We start from the raw sequence: 18,954 nt of genomic DNA, 5'->3' as shown, positions 1-18,954 counted from the left end.
TAAAGTCCATTGAAGGTCATAGGAATTTTGCCTATAGTTACAGTTTAGGCAAAAGATGTGAGTAAAAACACCGCTGGTGTCTCATCAAATCTTAAAAATCTTCTTTATTAAGCTTCTAATTATCTTTCTTCTGAGACTTTTAATACCATGGAAAGACTGCTTAATGCTTGCATGTCTTGTCATCTCTTTAATTTAATGAGCTTACACAAGTGCTGTCTTTAGATTTTACGTTTGCTGGGGAAAAAAAAACATTGGTTGCTAACTAGTTCTAACAGTTGGAGCAAAACACACACAATTACGGTTTTAATTCTGAGCAGCCTGTAAGTCTAGGTTAAGTGACAGCTAAAGCTAAGAAAAAAATCTGTTTCATTTAGCAGATTGTCTGGAATAATCTAAACAGCTACCCCTCAGAAATGTGAATTGCTGCAGGACTAATGGATTTGCTTAATCCTTGGTATCTCCAGTTGTTCAGATCTTTTACTTCTTTTGGAAAATAAGTTATGAAAACATGAAACTCCATGAAATATACTATGTAAATGCACGTATATTGTTACTCAACCAGATTGTTTTTTTAGTATAGTGAAATATGACAGCCCTACATGATTTATATATAGAGAAAGAGTATACAAGAAAGTTAATGATCTTTGGAAAAGCACTGATGTCCTTCAACTGATCTACCATCAGTTTTCTATTGATAATAAATGACGCATGCAGGAAATATTAAGGCCAAAAATATATATAGGAAGATTTAATTGACAACTCTTCTCAAATTAATAAAAAAGGTCCCAGGCACTCCCTCCTTATATTTATAACTACACATTTAATTAGAGAATAATTATTGAAGTGCTCTAAATATGCAAGTAATATTCTACACTTCTAGCACAAAACGTTTGGCTGTGTCATTCTCAGAATATATTTGACACAAGTAAAGGATTTAGTTCTTCAAGATGCACCATGTGCACAATTCCTATTGAAATCAATGGGACAAATTCATTGCTGGCAAAAGTAAGTGCAGTTACTAGAGTTATTCCTGAATATGCCAGTAGTGAATTTTGTCCAACAGGAGTTGTGCATGTGTGATGCATTCGCAGGATCTGTCCCAATATGAAATTAAGCACACTGAACTTTCTTAGTCCACTAAAGAAGGCAAGACCACACCCATATTAATAGATTTTATGGCCAAATGGGACTGGTCTGATCTTCTAGTTTGACCTCCATAACAGGTCATAGAACCTCAAGCAGGAATTCCTGCATCGAGCCCGTAATCTCTTTTAGAAAACATCCAATCTTTAAATCAAGTTTTCTAGCGATGAAGAAACCACCACATCCCTAGTTGATCCAATGGTTAATTACCCTGACTCTTAAAATAATTACATCTTATTTCTAGTCTAAATGTGTGTAGCTTCAGCTTCCAACTGTTGGATGTTGTTACGTCTTTGAAGGCTAGATTAAAGAACTGGCTGCTAATGGAATCCCCTCCCCCCACATTTAGGTACTATTGGCTCCTATTGTGGCCACCTATTCTTTATCAAAGCAATTTTAAAATGCTAAAAGAATGGCATACATTTAAGATGAGCTACAGTATTTTGAAACTCTTTTATAGCAAAATGAAATACCATTTCAGTACAACAGGACAAATTCTGAAATTCTTACTCAGTCCCATTAAAGTCAGTGGAAATTTTGCCTCAGTGGAGACTTCTGGATTTGTGCTATTGTTTTTATTGCCCTATTATATTTTTACGTATTATTTATTATATTAGTACTATATCAGAATTGAAAGAATACATTTAAATATATTATTCTGTGAAACTCGTTGTCACAAGTTACATAAGATAGGATAACAATGTATAAGGCATATAAGGCTTTGAAAACAAAGGCATAAACCATCCACAGAGATAGAGATTAGCTTGAACCTTCCCCTATGTGCACTTTATTCCTTATTATTCATTACAGGGATTCTAGCACTGTTGTTTGAAGTTTCTGTTAGTTGCTGCTGTTGGAGACAAGATACCAAATTAGATGGATCTCGTATAGGAATTCTACATTACTATGTCCTATTTATAAGCTTTAGAGAGATTTCCACAGACTAGACAGTGTCATCTGCATGATGTGAGTTAAACGGCATTACCAAGTTTATCAGCCATTCGTTCCTTTAAAACAAACTTTCCCCTTATAAGCAGTGTTTTTGTAACCATACTGGTCCCAGGATATTAGAGAGACAAAATTAAAAGAAATTACCTCACTCACACCTTGTCTCTAGTGTGTACTGTATGTAACTTTAAATGTTCTTTTCCATATCAATGTCTAATCTTTGTTTTGAAAACCCTCAACATCAATATTTTGTGACAAGGAGTTACACCGCGTAATATGATATTTAAAAGTATTCTTTCAGTTTCATTGACTGTCATACTTATGTCTTGTAGAAAGAATAAAAAGGGAACACAAAATTTACTTTTTCTGTGCTGCGCCATTATTTTATAGACTGCTATCCTGTCCCCATTTGTCTCTTCTGTAAGCAATTACAATTTTTTTCAGTTTCTCTTATTATGGAAGTCTTTCTACTCCTTTAGTTATTGTGGTGCCCACCATTTGACCTGTTCGTGTCCTGCCTCTATTTATTTTTAAGAGGAAGAGAGAGAGCGCAAGACCAGGACTGACCACAGCATTGAAGGGGAGAGCTTACTATCACATTCCATAATGTCATCATAAGGCTTCAGCAATTCCGCCCACCGCCATCTCATTCCATGTATATCCTAATTTTCAGGTTTTTGTTTGTTTGTTTAAAAACAAACAGACAGCAGTTATACATTAAGCAGAGAACTTAAGTGTGCTGTATACAAGGACTCCTAGGTTCGTGCTTTGTTTTGTTAGGTAGCTACAGCTAATTTAGAACCCAGTAACGTATACAAGTTCAAATTATTCCTTACACTGTACATTGCACTGTGTCTGTCAATATAGAACTACATCTACATCTTGCAACCTATTTGCCTATCTTAGTTACATGCTTTGGAAATTCTGCACAGACTTCTGCAGTTTTGACTGTCCTAAATCATTTTACGTCAACTGCATGTTTTGTCTCAGCACTGTCCACTCCCATTTTCCAGATCATTTGTGAATATATTCAAATAATAATGGCTGATCCTTTGGGTACCCCATTATTCAGAGAAAAGATAGTCTTGTGGTAAGGCACCAGACTAGAGCTTTGTTCTCATCTCTTCCACAAGCTTCCTCTGTAACTGAGAAATGGCACTGTGCCTCCATTCATCTCCAGTTCAATGGGGATAAGAAACCTCAAATGGATGTTGTGAGGATGCATACATTAATGTATGCGAGAAGCTCAGATTCTAGAAGCGTAAGTGCCACAGTAATGGAAAGAAGTGAAATAACCTTTTACATATTCAAAACTGACCTACTCTTGTGTTTTTCTCTTAGCCAATTTCTAATCTATGACAGAATTTAACCTGTTACTTCATGACTGCTTAGTTTCCTTAACAGATTCTTGAGCAGAAAGAATTCCGGTTGATTAGAGAAGCCCAGTTTTCCTTTATAGAAGTCATGCTTGTTTGTCCCCATATCATATTCATCTTCGCATTTTATAATTCTCTCTAATTCTTGTTTTAATCAATTTGCCTGGTAAAGTAAAGCTCAGTAATCTAGAGCTCCCAAGATCCTCTCTACCACTTGGTTTAAGAAGAGTTCTATGAAAGCTTGTCTCTTACACCAACAGGAGCTGGGCCAATAAAAGATACTACCTCCCGCACCTTGTCTCACTTATTTTTCGAAAATAAAAAGATTGATACAACATTTGTTGCCCTTCAGTCTTCTGGGATGGCAGTAGATGTTTATAAGATAGCATACTGTTAGCAACACTGGGCCAAATTTTTAAAAGTATGGAGGTGCCTAAATATGCAGACAGGTGCCTAACCCATTGAAATCAATGCTATCCTCGGTGGTTTTGAAAATCCCATTAGACACCTATCTGCATCTAAGTACATTTATATATCTGGCACTCAGTTACTTCATTCTTACCTAATGTTTCTATCTATCTAGTCAGTCATAGGACCATCATCACTGTAGCATCTTGATTGCCTTCCCAACTCTTACAGAAATTGTATCTGGTCCTTATGACTTATCAGTCTGTTCCTGCACCTACCTGTAAACTGACAGTACCTGAATCTTTATTACCTTCCCAGACCTCATCTTTTCAAGTATCTCCTCAATGTCCATTAATCTTTACTGCAAAGGAAAGAAATCATGTAGCTTGTGTGTAATGTCCTTAAATGCTTTCTTTGAAACTTCCTGCTCCTAATGTACTTACATAATTTCTTAGTTGTTTTGATACCTTTGGCTATTCATTCTTCTATATCCCATGTTACCTGCCATAGCACATAGTCCTTTTTATTGGAATCACTTTATTTTTATTATTAATTCTTTTTTAATTACAGGCACCTGTTTGGGTTGAATAAGCTCCTTTCACACACACACTTTTTTGTTCAGCTGCATTGGGTTGGTTTTGAATCTTGCCTTCTTGCTTCTTTTTTTATGCATACCTTCTACGATTCAGTTATTGTACGTTTAAGAAGCTGCCATGATGAGTTAAAGGATTTTAATCTCTTTTTATTCTAGGGTCTTTTAATGTTATGGTACTGATTTTAGATAGAGTCAGTTCCCCTAGTGAGTTTACATAATTACATTGTAGTCATTATTCACTAGTGAGTTATTATGGATAACCGTGTGTTACTTCAGTTTTAGTCAAGACTCCACTTGATTGCTTTGTGGGAAAGGTACTTGTAGTGCACACATTTAAGATGTCAAGGAATTGCTTCTCTAAATCTTGTCTCTCATTTGGCCAAACTATCAAAACATATTTTCCAATGTTTAGAATTATGATACACAAATTCCCAGGACACATATGAGATGAAAGACATTATTTGTGAAAAACCTAGTTAATCTCAGAAGAATGGGAGTCACTTGCTGGTCACCTTCTATAATGTAGATGCACTCTCTGTCAGGAGGATACTTGTTGGGGTAATTGGGAGAAGTGAAGATGCCTCCTTCTGCATATTTTGTCCAAGTTCCACACTGCACTGGTTTCTGCCCTTCTGAAGTGGTTTGCTTTTCTTTAAAATGAGGGTGGGGGAAAGAGGGGAAAAATCACATCACACAAAATATTTAGTACACTTATAACTACTTAAGATAATAAGTTCCTATTTAAGGACCTAACCCTGCCTACACTGAAGCCAATGGGAGTTTGACTATTGACTTCAGTGGGAACAGGTTTGCGTTCCAGGACTTGAATGGATAGTCCTTACTAGGCTGTCAAACAATTTAAAAAATTAATCGTGATTAATTGCATTGTTAAACAATAATAGAATACTATTTATGTAAATATTTTGGATGTTTTCCACATTTTCAAATATATTGATTTCAATTACAAACATATAATACAAAGTCTATTTATTATAAATATTTGCACTGTAAAAACAAAAGAAATAGTATTTTTCAATTCATCTAAGTATGGCAGTGTAATATCTTGATCATGAAAGTTGAACTTGCTAATGTAGAATTATGTACACGAAATTATTGCATTCAAAAATAAAACAATGTAAAAACTTTAGAGCCAACAAGTTCACTCAGGCCTACTTCTGATTCAGCCAGTCACTCAGACAAACAAGTTTGATTACATTTGCAGAAGATAACGCTGCCAGCTTCTTACTTATGCTGTCTCCTGAAAATGAGAACTGGTGTTCACATGGCACTGTTGTAGCTGGCATTGCAAGATATTTACATGCCAGATGCACTAAAGATTCATATGTCCCTTCATACTTCAGCCACCATTCCAGAGGACATGTCCATGCTGATGATGGGTTCTGCTTGATAACTATCCAAAGCAGTGCAGACCAATGCATGTTCATTTTCATCATCTCAGTCAGACACCAAAGGCAGAAGGTTGATTTTCTTTTTTGGTGGTTCAGGTTTTGTAGTTTCTGCAATGGAGTGGTGCTCTTTTAAGACCTATGAAAGCATGCTCTACACCTCGTCTTGATCAGATTTTGAAAGACACTTCAGATTCTTAGATCTTTAGAAATCTCACATTGGTACTTTCTTTGCATTTTGTCAAATCTGCAGTGAAAGTGTTCTTAAAATGAATATATGCTGAGTCATCATTCGAGACTGCTATAACATTAAATATATGATACAATGTAGGTAAAACACAGAGCAGGAGACGTACAATTCTCCCTCAAGAAGTCCAGTCACAAATTTAATTAACACATTTTTTTAACAAGCATCAGCGTGGAAGCATGTCCTCTGGAAGGGTGGCTAAAGCATGAAGAGGCATACAAAAGTTTACCATATCTGGCACGTAAATACCTTGCAATGCCTGCTATAAAAGTGCCATGCTAACATCTGTTCTCATTTTCAGGTGAGATTGTAAACAAGAAATGTGCCAAATTATCTCCGGCAAATGTAAACAAACTTGTTTGTCTGAGCAATTGGCTAAACAAGAAGTAGGATTGAGTGGATTGTACGCTCTAAAATTTTACATATTTTTGCTTTTGGATGCAGTAAAATAAATCTATGTTTGTAAATTGCACTTTCACGATGAAGAGACTGCACTATGTGTATTTGTATAAGGTGAATTGAAAAAATACTATTTCTTTTGTTTATCATTTTTACAGTGCAAATATTTGTAATGAACATAATATAAAGTGGCACCATAAAGACTAACAGATGTATTTGGGCATAAGCTTTTGTGGCTAAAAAAAACATTTCTTCAGATGCATGATGTGAAAATTACAGATACAAGCATAAATATACTGGCACATGAAGAGAAGGGAGTTACCTTACAAGTGGAGAACCAGTACTGACAAGGCCAATTCAGTCAGGATGGATGTGGTCCACTCTCAATAATTGATGAAGGGGTGTCAATATCAAGAGTGGGGAAATTGCTTGTCTAGTGGCCCAGCCACTCCCAATCCCTAGTCAAGCCCAAATTAATAGTGCCATATTTGAAAATGAATTGTTACTCTGCAGTTTCTCTTTGAAGTCTGTTTTTGAAGTTTTTTTTTGTTGAAGGATGGCTACTTTTAAATCTGTTATTGAGTGTCCAGGGAGATTGAAGTATTCTCCTACTTGCTTTTGTAGGTTACTATTCCTGATGTCTGATCTGAATCCATTTATTGGACTCCTTGTTGTTTTTGTGGATACAGACTAACACGGCTACCCCTCTGATAATATAAAGTGAGTACTGGTACACTTTGTATTCAGTGTTCTAACTTAAATCAATATATTTGAAAAATGTAGAAAAACATTTTTTTTAATTGTGATTCACTTTGAGTTAATTGTGTGAGTTAACTATGATTAATTGACAAACGCTAGTCCTTACTCAGAATAACCTCCCATAGCATTAGATGACCCAGTGCCTAATTTTGCAATCTGCAAAGTTATAAAATATTTTTATTTAAATTGTCATCAGTTCACTTTATTCATGAAAAAAATGCATACGAGTACACTATTAAATATTTAAATATCTAAACAGGTGTCCAGAAATTGAGACTATACCCCATAAATAACACAACTTACCTATTCCTTTTTTTGTTGCCCCAGACAGATGTAGAATGATTAGACTTGCTACAACTGAAAGAAAAAAATATATTAGGTACAACATGAGGTTTGTGCCTGCAATTAAAGCAACTGTAACAATCTCTCTCAAGATAATACAAATTAAAGATAACCACAGTACAAAAACAGACTGTTTTGTGGTGGCATTACAATATTTAAATTACAAATAGACATTTTTAAAATAAGTATAAAAGCGTATTTAGCCTGATAAAAGTGTCTAGATAAAGATTAAATATTTTTAGTTTAAAAGACCTTTCCCAACATTTGGGTTCTCCCTCCTTCCCCCCACCCCTCTTTTCAATCTTAAAATAAGACACTGGGCTGCCAATATTTATTTTTTTGGTATGTTCATGATTTGGGATCAATAAAAAGGCAAGTGACTGCTACGAGCACAGTGAGAAGAAAGACTGCTATAATGGGTTGGTGGCATAAGTCTCATTTCAAATCTGCTTTGTTGTGACTTAAAGACAGGTTTGGCCTTATGGTGGACAACACTGATGATTGCCCAGGGAACCGTGGTCAAGAGGCAAGGAATGGGGCAGGCCTGGGGTGTGAGGCCACAGAAGGGAGCTCAAGGCAATGGGGAGGTATCAGGGACTGGGGATGCCAAAAGACAAGGTCTGCCAGGGTGCCATTTTCCCTAAGGCCAGTCTTGCATAAAGAACTTTTGAAAACTGAGGTGGTTGTGCAAGAAGGAGAAACCTTTTTTTCACAGCATGACCAAAAGCATCTGCAAAGTCCCGCTTAGAGGAACTGTTCTGAGTGTGTGTGTTTGTGTGTTGTGGGGGGAGGAGGGAAATGGTACATCTGGTTTATTTGAACTTTCTTTCAGAGGCAATGGTTTCTTGCTGTGAGAATTTGCAACTTCTTTTGCAGAAAAAAATAGCTGAATCTGGATCAAAATATCTGCATCCATAGTGGCGGATCAAATCTGGTAAAAACCAACTAAGTCTTTCTTTGCTTCAGTTCAAGTTGCTAATGCTTCCTGAGTTTCTGGAAGTTGCAGACTAGGAGTTAAATCCATGGCACTTTAGACTAGAGAAGACTAGTAAGAAGATACTGGGGGCCATTATCAGAAACACTGTATCTCTTCAGAAAAGCAAGGGGACAGTTTCTTTAAAGGTGATTGTTAGACCTTTGTTCAAGAAATTATCTCTTGATATTGACAGTTTCTACAGTTATCACCTTGTCTTGGATCACATGGTCGGGAGGGAGTTGTGGCTCTACAAGAGAGTAGAGAACAACTTGCACCCTAGTCCATTTGCTATTCATAGAATCATAGAAGATTACGGTTGGGAGAGACCTCAGGAGGCATCTAGTCCAACCCCCTGCTCAAAGCAGGGCCAATCCCAACTAAATAATTGCAGCCAGGGTTTTGTTGAGCCGAGCCTTAAGCACCTCTAAGAATAGAGATTCCACCACTTCCCTAGGTAACACATTCCAGTGCTTCCCCACTCTCCTAGTGAAATAGTTTTTCCTAATATCCAACCTAGACCTCCCCAACTGCAACTTGAGACCACTGCTCCTTGTTCTGTCATCTGCTACCACTGACAACAGCCTAGCTCAGGGATTGGCAACCTTTGGCACGCTGCTCACCAAGGTAAGCACCCTGGAGGGCCGGGTCAGTTTGTTTACCTACCATGTCCATAGGTTTGGCCGATCGCAGTTGCCACTGGCCACGGTTCACCGTCTCAGGCCAATGCGGGCTGCAGGAAGCGGTGCGGGCTGAGGATTGTGCTGGCCACTGCTTCCCGCCACCCCTGAATGACAGCTAGTGGGAGCAACAAATTGGCCAAACCTGCGGACGCAGCAGGTAAACAAACGGGCTCTTACTCTGGCAGACCATGTGCCAAAGGTTGCCAATCCATGGTCTAGCTCCATCCTCCTTGGAACCCACCTTCAGATAGCTGTTCTCTTCTGCAGACTAAATAAGCTCAGTTCCCTCACCCTTTCCTCATAAATCACATGTCCCAGCCCCCTAATCATTTCTGTAGCCCTCCCTTGGACTGTCTCCAATTTGTCCACATTCCTTCTTTAGTGGGGATCCCAAAACTGGACACAGTACTCCAGATGTGCCCTCACCAGTGCTGAATAGAGGGGAATAATCACTTCCCTCTATCTGATGGTAATGCTCCTACTAATGCAGCCCAATAAGCCGTTAGCCTTATTGGCAACATATCCAGCCTCTCATCCACTGTAATCTCCAGGTCCTTTTCTACAGAACTGCCGCTTAGCCAGTCAGTCCCCAGACTGTAGCACTGCATGGAATTCTTCCATCCTAAGTGCAGGACTCTGCACTTCTCCTTGTTGAACCTCATCAGATTTCTTTTGGCCCAATCCTCCAATTTGTCTAGGACACTGGAGTGTAGGGACAGGGTCCAGATTATTCCCCCAGCTTCATGTTATCTGCGAACTTGCTGAGGGTGCAATTAATCCCACCATCTAGATCATTAATGAAGATGTTGAATGAAACTGGCCCCAGGACAGACCCCTGGGCACTCCGCTTGATACTGGCTGCCAACTAGACATCTAGCCGTTGATCACTACCCACACAGCCTGAAGATCTAGCAAGTTTTCTATCCATGTTATAGTCTATTTATCCAATCCATACTTTAACTTACTGACAAGAATACTGTGGGAAACCATAACAAAATCTTTGTGAAAGTCAAGATATATCATGTCCACCGCTTTCCTCATATCCACAGAACAGTTATCTCATCATAGAAGGCAATCAGGTTGGTAAGGCATGACTTGCCCTTGGTGAATCCATGTTGACTGTTCCTCATCATCTTCCTCTCCTCCAAGTGCTTCAAAATGGATTCCTTGAGGACCTGTTCCATGATTTTTCCAGGGACTGAAGTGAGGCTGACCCATCTCTAGTTCCCCAGATTCTCCTTCTTCACTACTGCTGACCATGAGAATGTTTTGATATATTCACGGATCACAGTAAACCTAAATAAGGTTGCTTTTGAATAGCTCCCTTCCTTTTTGTCCTGATAACACTGGGAAATTGCCATCTACATCAATAACCCTTTTGAACACTTTTCTGTTGTGTCACTTTTTGTGCTCAAATGTAAATGAAACCATTAGGACAGTTGGAGAGAAAATATAGTCTATGGTGCTTTCAGTATCTTGATGACACCTAAATCTGTATTTCTAGGTCTTCTGATCTGAGCCTTGCAGAGGTTTGTGGTAAAGTTTATAGTCTCAAACAAAGAAAGACTGAAATGATGAAAAAAAACAACGCACTGGGAGCATATCCACCATTACTTATCCAGTATAGCTGTCTTGTTGGACCTGCAGCTGCTACTGGATATTCAGGTAGAAGTTGCAAATGGTGTAAAGCATTCTTAATTTAGCAAGAAAATTGCAGCTTTTCAGATATGAATCTCTCCAGTCATCCACGGCCTTACTGCAGCATGTTGTACATGAGAGTACATGTTCAAACATCTCAGAATGTGAAGCTAGTGTGAAATACAGCTGCTCATTCACTAAAGCTGTGTTCCATGCAGGAAGCACATTGCAATTGTGCTTATGATCTCCATTGGTTGCCAGCTAATTTATGGAGAGTGTAAGATGTTGGTTTAGACTTACAATATAAAGCTAACTGCAGAGGCTCTTTCTTTCTTCATGAATCCATGGCAATTGCAATCTGAGGTACTCAAGCTAATAGATCCGTGGATAAAATGGGAGGAATCTGTTAGCAAGGCATTGATGTGAGGGGGCCCAACTCCTTAATATTTCCCTCCTGCCCAGAACCCAGATTTGGTGAACTTCAGGTCATGCTACAGTGTGTCCCTGTTTCCTCTGGCTTTCCTGGAGAGAAGACTACATATTGCCTGAGGGTGAGGGTTGAATGGCATGTTTGTAAATGTCTTTTCTGCTGGCACAGTTTATAAGTTATTTATTTATTACTGTTTTAATTCTAAGTGTATATATTTTGAGATTCTGGATCTGTGCATTTTCTGAATGTGAATAAAATAGCATTTGAAAGACCTATGCTCTGCAAAGAGAATGGGAATCATTGATGAGTCAATGGAGAAGGAGTATGCTCTTCCACCCAACCCCTCAATCTAGTAAATCTTTGCTTTTTAATTCACTTACCTATATTGCTCCAAAATGGAGAGCATGGAGAGCTGTGCTTACAACTTGGCATGATGTTATTGACAATAAATGGTAAAAAATAAACTTAGAATAAAATATAACAAACAAACAAACAAGAAAATCTTAAGGAGACTCTGCTTAATCGTGATATACTGTATCCAACACAGCTGTACTGTTGAAATGAAATACTTGTTCCCTTTACTTTTAGTAGAGTAATTTGGATTCGGGGCTTTAAAGCCAACATCACAAAAAATACTTAGATTGCCACAAAACCCACTTCTTTCTTCACTGTTAAAGAATTATCGAAGCTTACCCCTTAAAATTTCAAGGCAAAGACTCAATAATATATTTCTGTCAAGCAGTTGAATGTTAACCAGTGGAGAAATTTCTCAGGATGAATATGCTTATCTGCCAGTGGGTTAAATTCTCTGGATTACAAACACAATATTTTGCAATAAACTGATTCCTTCCCCTTTTCCTCCCTTCTTATTCCAGGACAAATACAATCTTTCCCATATTTAAAAAACAAAAAACAAACAAACAAAAAGCCAAAAGAAGAGCCTGATCCTGCAATCTTTACTCAGGCAAAACTGCTAGTCAGGGAGTTTTGTTGGAAGGAAGACAACAATATCAGCAATCATGTAGATATGGGGATTTTTTAAACTCAGGATCCCACCTAATTTCTTGTGATCTCCCCTCCTCCCCGATTCCTCATCATCTAATCTAACTGTAATTAGGCTTATTAAAGATCCTCTGGTTATGGACATATGCATATTTCCATTACACATCCATATTTGAAGAGGTTTAGCATTTGGCCACACCAGTTGCTGGAGAATGTAACTTGATATGCAGGGTCTAACCCAGTAAATAATTGTGAAAACAAGTTCTAAAAAAATATTATTGCTATTTTTAAAATTAGCTGTATCTTTAAAGGATATTGTTTCAGAGTACTGCTGCAGACGCTTCAGTTTAAACCACCCCCACACCTTCTCTTTTCTTGGGGCGTGGGGGAGAACATGACAATTTCCAGACCACCCATAGTCATACTGTGCAATAGGCCCCATTGATATTGTCACACAAGAACTTGTGTTTCAAATGGCCTCAGTACTGAGGCTTTTGTTTGTTTGACACAAGTCCTGTTTAGGGAGCACGTCTCCTAGCGCTCCTTACTATTCCTGTTTGGACAGGTTATTATTACGGATGTGTACCATTGTCAGTGCGCAACTCACAACGTTCACGTAACGATGCTCTACAAGAGTAACATGCTTTACTGCTAAAGTTTAGCAGATTTTGGATGGGGAACGCTGCAGCGATAGAATAGATTCATAACCACGAACAAGTCACCAGGGCTATTGATTCCTTCCCGTTGATGATTCCCAAACCAATACAGAACACATACTAGCATCAGGAATAGACCGCCCGTAACACTGAAAATCTCATTTAACGGTCTGATGGGGAAAAAAAGTAAACTCCGAGTTATGACTGAAACTCTTTCCTCTAATCCACCACATTGTGTTTAACTATTTTGATTACCGTAGGCCAAACGTAGATCTCTGTGACACCGGCGATAATCCGGAGTACTGCCACTGAAATCAGTGGAGCGATTCTGGATTAACATCGATGTTATTTAGGAGGAGAGCAGAAATTAGCTCCGTGTTTGAAGATCCCTCGAGTCTGTCATTTGAGGGTTCAAACCCAAGCCTCAGAGTTAACCTTGGTTAGAATCCCACACACCAGAAGACCTGAATCAAGAATGAAATAGTGACGGATGGTACATCCTGCTATACCTATCAGTCCCTACAGCACCCTGTAGCGGCTAGTTTTGCACGCCCACTGGTTACTTTGAAAGCTACTATCTCTCTATATAATTACAGGTATACTCAGTCCTCCCTGCTATCACCACAAACTCAATAAACGAGTGCATGTGTCACTGCGAACGCCAGACTACATCTACGCCTCTCTTGCACCTCTTTCAATTATACTGCAGTGCACTGAGAGGGGGGAGAAAGTTTAAACCCACGCCTTAAAGCTGTGAGCCTCCCAACCGTCCTACGATGTCTCCTCCACCTGTGCTGTTGGAAGAAGGAAAAATAGTTGCCCCGCGAAGCAGAGCAGCTTCAGGAAAGATACTTACTGTGAAACAAACTGCGCCCATGGATCATGTCTGTTCCTTACACAAGGGGCTTCGATCTCCACTAATTCCATTTAGATACGGGAGGATTTCCAGTGGTGGGGAGAGGATGGAGTAGGAAAACTGAAACCCACACACAGCGAAGGGTAGCAGCAGCAGCAGCCCTTCCTCTCTCTCCTCCTTGCCTCCAAACAATCACCGCCGTCTCAACCCCATCACACCAGAGCGATCATCATCATCATCAACACCCTCATCTTTGAATCATATCAAAAGCAGCAGCCGCTGAGTACGACAGGGAGTCTGCATAACTGGCGGCGACGGGCCAGAGAGAGACCAGAGGACAAGCACCTGACAAAGAGCACATCTAAAGGGGCCAGGAAAGAAGCAGGGGCAAATGAGTAGGGGGTTCGCTCGCACAACTCCACCTAATCACCAGTTTCATACAAAACCAAAAGCCGGTCGAAGCATTTCCTGTAGGATTTCAAGCCCAACGTTTCCCAGACCTTTGGGTTCTTTTGATGCATGGAAGGAAGGATTAATGGGTCCGTCATCAGCTCCCTGGGCTTGCTCCTCTAAAGGGGTGGGAGGAGGGAGCCCAAAGGGGAGGGGGCAGGAAGATTTACCAAACAGGAGATTTAGTCATATTTGTGGGCAATGCAATCCGTATTAGAGAAGAAATCCTTTAAAATCGAACAAATCCATTTGTGCAAAACCCTCTCTCTGCGTGTTGCACAGTATCAGGCAGCAGCAGCAGCCAGCGGCTGAAAGCACATTGTAGCGGCTCAAATCCTCCCGGAGATGGATGGAGAGATAGAGAGATGGATGTACGTAGAGAGAGATCCCCTCACTCCTACAGTCCAGGGCGAAGAGCAGCAGAAAATCCCGGAGATGCTTCCATTCATTCCACAGCTGGGGGAAGAAGGATGGTGTAGATTCTTGAAGGGGGGGGAAAGGGGGTCCTCCTTCACTTTATGTCCTAAAGAAAATATTCATTGTTCTCCACCCCACCAACTGCATCTGTCAAAAGGAAACAAGACACGTTCCCTCTTTGAGCTGAGACTTCCCCCATTTACATACGCACACACACATACACACAGAGCACAGAGGCAGCAATAAAAGTTTAGCTGTTAATCCTTCGGCTGCAGATACGATCGCCTCTTCCAATCAACCCACAGCCAGGCAGGGAAATCTTTCAGCCTCACTATTTCCTCATCCTTAGCGCCCTCCCCAGCCAGCTCTCAGCCTAAATACAGGTGGCAGAGGAATACTGGGGAAAAGGAGGGAGAGAAGGAGAAAATCTAGAGCAGAGGAGGACGGCTAAGGAAGGCGGAAAGAAAGAAATGAAAACGCAAGGGAAGAGGGGGAAAGGAACTGCAGTCTCCTCCTCCGCTCCTGCTCCTGCCAGCAGCGGCAGTAGCGGGGAGCTCCCACCGCAGCAGCCCTGGGCTAAGTCCGCAACACCAGCGCCTTCTACACAGGGACCTCCAGTCTGCACCCGTTGCCTCCTCCCTGGCACCCTCAAGACACCCGATCAGGAGGAAATGGAGGAAGAAACAAAGTGGGAGGCGCGGGGGGCAGTGGAAGAGAGAAAGAACAGCTGTGTTTGCCCGAAGCGAGAAAGGATGGGGTGTTCCCACCCCTGGTCCTGCTACTCCCACGCCTGCTGCACCGACTCCCCAGCACCTGCTGCTGTAGCGAAGCTGAGGCACGGAAAGAAAGCGTGTATCTCCTCCTCCTTTCTCCCTCTGGGCTTGGGGTGAGGAAGAGGGAGACGAACAGACTGCTGGAGAGAGAAGGTCCTGACCACAGTATAGCCAGGATCAGACAGAAAAACCCAACTCTCTTTTCCAGGCTTCCAAAAAAAAAAAAAAAAAAAGAAATAGACCGAATGCAAAAAGCAAAAGCCCCTGATTTCCGTACCTCACGCTCATTCCATCTGCAAAGAGAAAAGTGTTCACCCCCTGCCTTGAGGGAAAGCACATAGACAATAACTAAACAGACTGAGGTTCGGCTTGGGAATGGAGTGGGGAGAGAGGTCATTCATTAATATTAATTTAATGTAAACTTCGTTGTGTCTCCAATCGATGCAAATTTGCTTGTGCTTCTAAAATGCCCCATGAAGATTGATTTTGCACTTCTGTTTTGCGAGCAGCCTTGTAGAAGAAGGTGGGTGGCTATTTCGGCAAATCAGTTACCTCCCAGTTTTTCTGGGGAGGCTTTAATACAACCTCTGTAGTGTAATGACTAATGTGTGATCGTGCAGAGTTAGCTGTCCTTAAATGGCCGCACACGTTGCAGTGTAACTAGATTATCGGGTGCTGATGCGTGATATACTGACTTGGATCCTTTCACAAAAAATACGTATTTTTTAGTAAAACAGGTCTCTGTGTTACCTTTAGGACACCATTGAATCGCATAGCTGTTTAGCCCAAAAGGTGGATGACAAGAAACTTGATTGTACAGCAAACCAGCCTGGATTTATCAAAGATTCTCTTTTCCTCTTTCATATTTCCAGTTGTCCCGTGGATCCTCTGCTGTGTAATCTGGAGCCAGGAAAGTATCTGCCATAGAGAGTTAAATATGCATTCTGTTAGCTCCAGCTCCATACACAAGAAGAGTGTGAAGTAATCTTGGCCAATGGGATTCGCAAGTCAATCCATCCATTTTGCCTGACTTTATGTATTTTAAAATCCTGCTGGGTGAGGCGGACACAGCAGCGAACTACTTGTGTTAAGGAATACAGAGGAAACAAGACTGGCAAGGAGACTGTTCGCGTTGTTCGCCTGATATTCACTAGGTTTTTCTGTTACTCCTCTTACTAGAGGCAAAAATCAAGACGGCAGTTGTTACTCTTAATAAATTGGTTACACTCGCACTCTCTGCTCGCTCTCCCTCCCCAATCAAAAAGAACCTTATCTGCGGTGTATCTGAGAGTCAGCTGAGGATCAACTTCCATCATGCAGATGTGCAAAGTCTTGCTTTCTTAGACAAGCAATATGTAGCGCAATTGAAAAGGGAGGGCTTGGAAACAATCTGTAATAAGATTGTTTATAAGCAGATTGGCCGCATCTCCTGCAGGGCAATGCAGACATCCATATGGCTAAGTTTCAAGCTATAATTACTTACAAAAGGTTAAGGTACAAGTAGACACAAAAGAGCTGATTTTGCTGTTCTGGGAAAATGTGCTGTGTCACACTTTACAAGGCTATGCTTCCCTATTCTCCTTCTTGCTAGATACATTCTTTATGTTGCCACACAGGTGTTGGTTGCTTTAAAGCTCCCTTGGCTTCTTGATCTGTGCAACTGTTTAATTTGAGAGCACCAGCACAATATTATGGTTTATATAGCACCTGGTTTGGATGCTGTGAAGTGGGAAAAAAGTAACAGGTCTCTGCCCCCAAGAAGCTTTTAGGGGGAAGGCACAGAACAAATACAGAATAGCATGTGTTCATTTTAGCCAGAACACTGTTCAGAATAGCTGGGTTTTGGAAATTAACAGCAATGAAGTGACAGTCATAGTATCCCTCAGCTACTATGAATCACAGAATATCAGGGTTGAAAGGGACTTCAGGAGGTCATCTAGTCCAATCCCCTGCTCAAAGTAGGACCAATCCCCAACTAAATCAATGGACTATGGATATGGCTATCTTATGGTAGTATTTTCATTTCAGGAATTCTGCAATTAGGTTAGATGTTACAATAAAATAAGTAGTATGTTTCTACAAATAAGTTTAGAAAAATTGAAGCTGTTAGAGGAAAAAAGTATATGTGGAAGTGTCATAATTAGAAGCTAGCCACAAATCAGTTTCTGCTAGAGTAGATTCTTTTTAGATAGCCTTGGAAGATGTAAGCCTCAAGCCACCACAGTAATCTTCACCTTTTAATTCCTCTCTTCAGTGGATGTATGCTTTGTATAACATTTTGCAGATTATAGCTACAAAACCTATTATGTATATGTACATAATCAGTTTAAGGAACGTGGTAGCTTTACTGGCCAGCATAAACCTTTCACTACACAAGCTTTTATACAGGTAAATAGTTTACATAATAAATGCCTAATGTATTTATATTGGCCTCTATCTGGACAGCCCATCAAGCCAAATGGGGTGAGCAGTGTGATAATTACTGTCAAAAAGTCTGAGTGAAGGAGCCACACATAATGGCACTTCCCCACCCAAACCATAGAATCATAGGACTGGAAGAGACCTTGAGAGGTCATCTAGTCCAGTACCCTGCACTCATGGCAGGATTAAGTTTTATCTAGACCATCCTCAACAGGTGTTTCTCTAACCTGTTCTTAAAAATCTCCAATGATGGAGATTTCACAGCCACCATAGGCAATTTATTCCCATGCTTAACTACTCTGATAGGTAGTTTTTCCTAATGTTCAATCTAAACTGCCCTTGCTACATTTTAAGCCCATTGATTCTTGTCCTATCCTCAGAGGTTAATGAGAACATTTTTTTCTCCCTCCTTCTTGTAACAACCTCTTATATACTTGAAAACTGTTATCATGTCCCCTCTCAGTCTTCTCTTTTCCGGACTAAACAAACCCAATTTTTTCAATCGTCTCTCATAGGTCGTGTTTTCTAGACCTTTAATCATTTTTGTTGTTCTCCTCTGGACTTTCTCCAATTTGTCCACATCTTTCCTGAAATGTGGACACAATACTCCAGTTGAGGCCTAATCAGCATGGAGTAGAGCAGAAGAATTACTTCTCGTGTCTTGCTTACAACACTCTTGCTAATACATCCCAGACTGATGTTCGCTTTTTTGGCAACAGTATTACACTGTTGACTCATATTTAGCTTTTGGTCCACTTTGACCCCTAGATCCTTTCCCATAGTACTCCTTCCTAGGCAGTCATTTCCCATTTTGTATGTGTGCAACTGATTGTTCCTTCTTAAATGAAGTACTTCGCATTTGTACTTATTGAATTTCATCCTATTTACTTCAGACCATTTCTCCAGTTGGTTCAGATCATTTTGAATTTTAATCCTATCCTCTAAAGCATTTGCAACCCCTCCCAACTTGGTATCATCCTCAAACTTTATAAGTGTCCTCTCTATACCATTATCAAAATCATTGATGAAGAT

The 18,954-nt window shown here is 40.2% G+C and overlaps 1 protein-coding gene across 11 annotated transcripts in view; it reads right to left on the bottom strand.

Moving 5' to 3' along the window:
* The window catches only part of NETO1 (neuropilin and tolloid like 1), an 85,480-nt gene extending 70,106 nt beyond the window's left edge, over window positions 1-15,374 (bottom strand). For 10 of the 11 annotated variants that reach the window (XR_007772779.1, XR_007772780.1, XM_050941817.1 and 7 more), the window contains exons 1-3: window positions 13,862-15,257; window positions 7,585-7,638; window positions 4,983-5,120 (exon numbers count right to left, since the gene is read on the bottom strand). Coding sequence is in view for 9 of the 11 variants with exons in the window: in XM_050941817.1 (XP_050797774.1) it covers window positions 4,983-5,120; window positions 7,585-7,638; window positions 13,862-13,889 (220 nt within the window). In the remaining 2 variants the exon portion in view is untranslated. Of the gene's footprint in view, window positions 1-4,982; window positions 5,121-7,584; window positions 7,639-13,861; window positions 15,258-15,340 lie in introns of those variants that run through there. The other variant, XM_050941818.1, reaches the window with a different exon arrangement.
* Between the last annotated feature and the right edge of the window lie 3,580 nt (window positions 15,375-18,954).

Source organism: Gopherus flavomarginatus, chromosome 2, assembly GCF_025201925.1.
Source record: "Gopherus flavomarginatus isolate rGopFla2 chromosome 2, rGopFla2.mat.asm, whole genome shotgun sequence".
Classification (NCBI taxonomy): Eukaryota; Metazoa; Chordata; order Testudines; family Testudinidae; genus Gopherus; species Gopherus flavomarginatus.
This window is presented reverse-complemented; position numbering and strand designations above follow the sequence as displayed.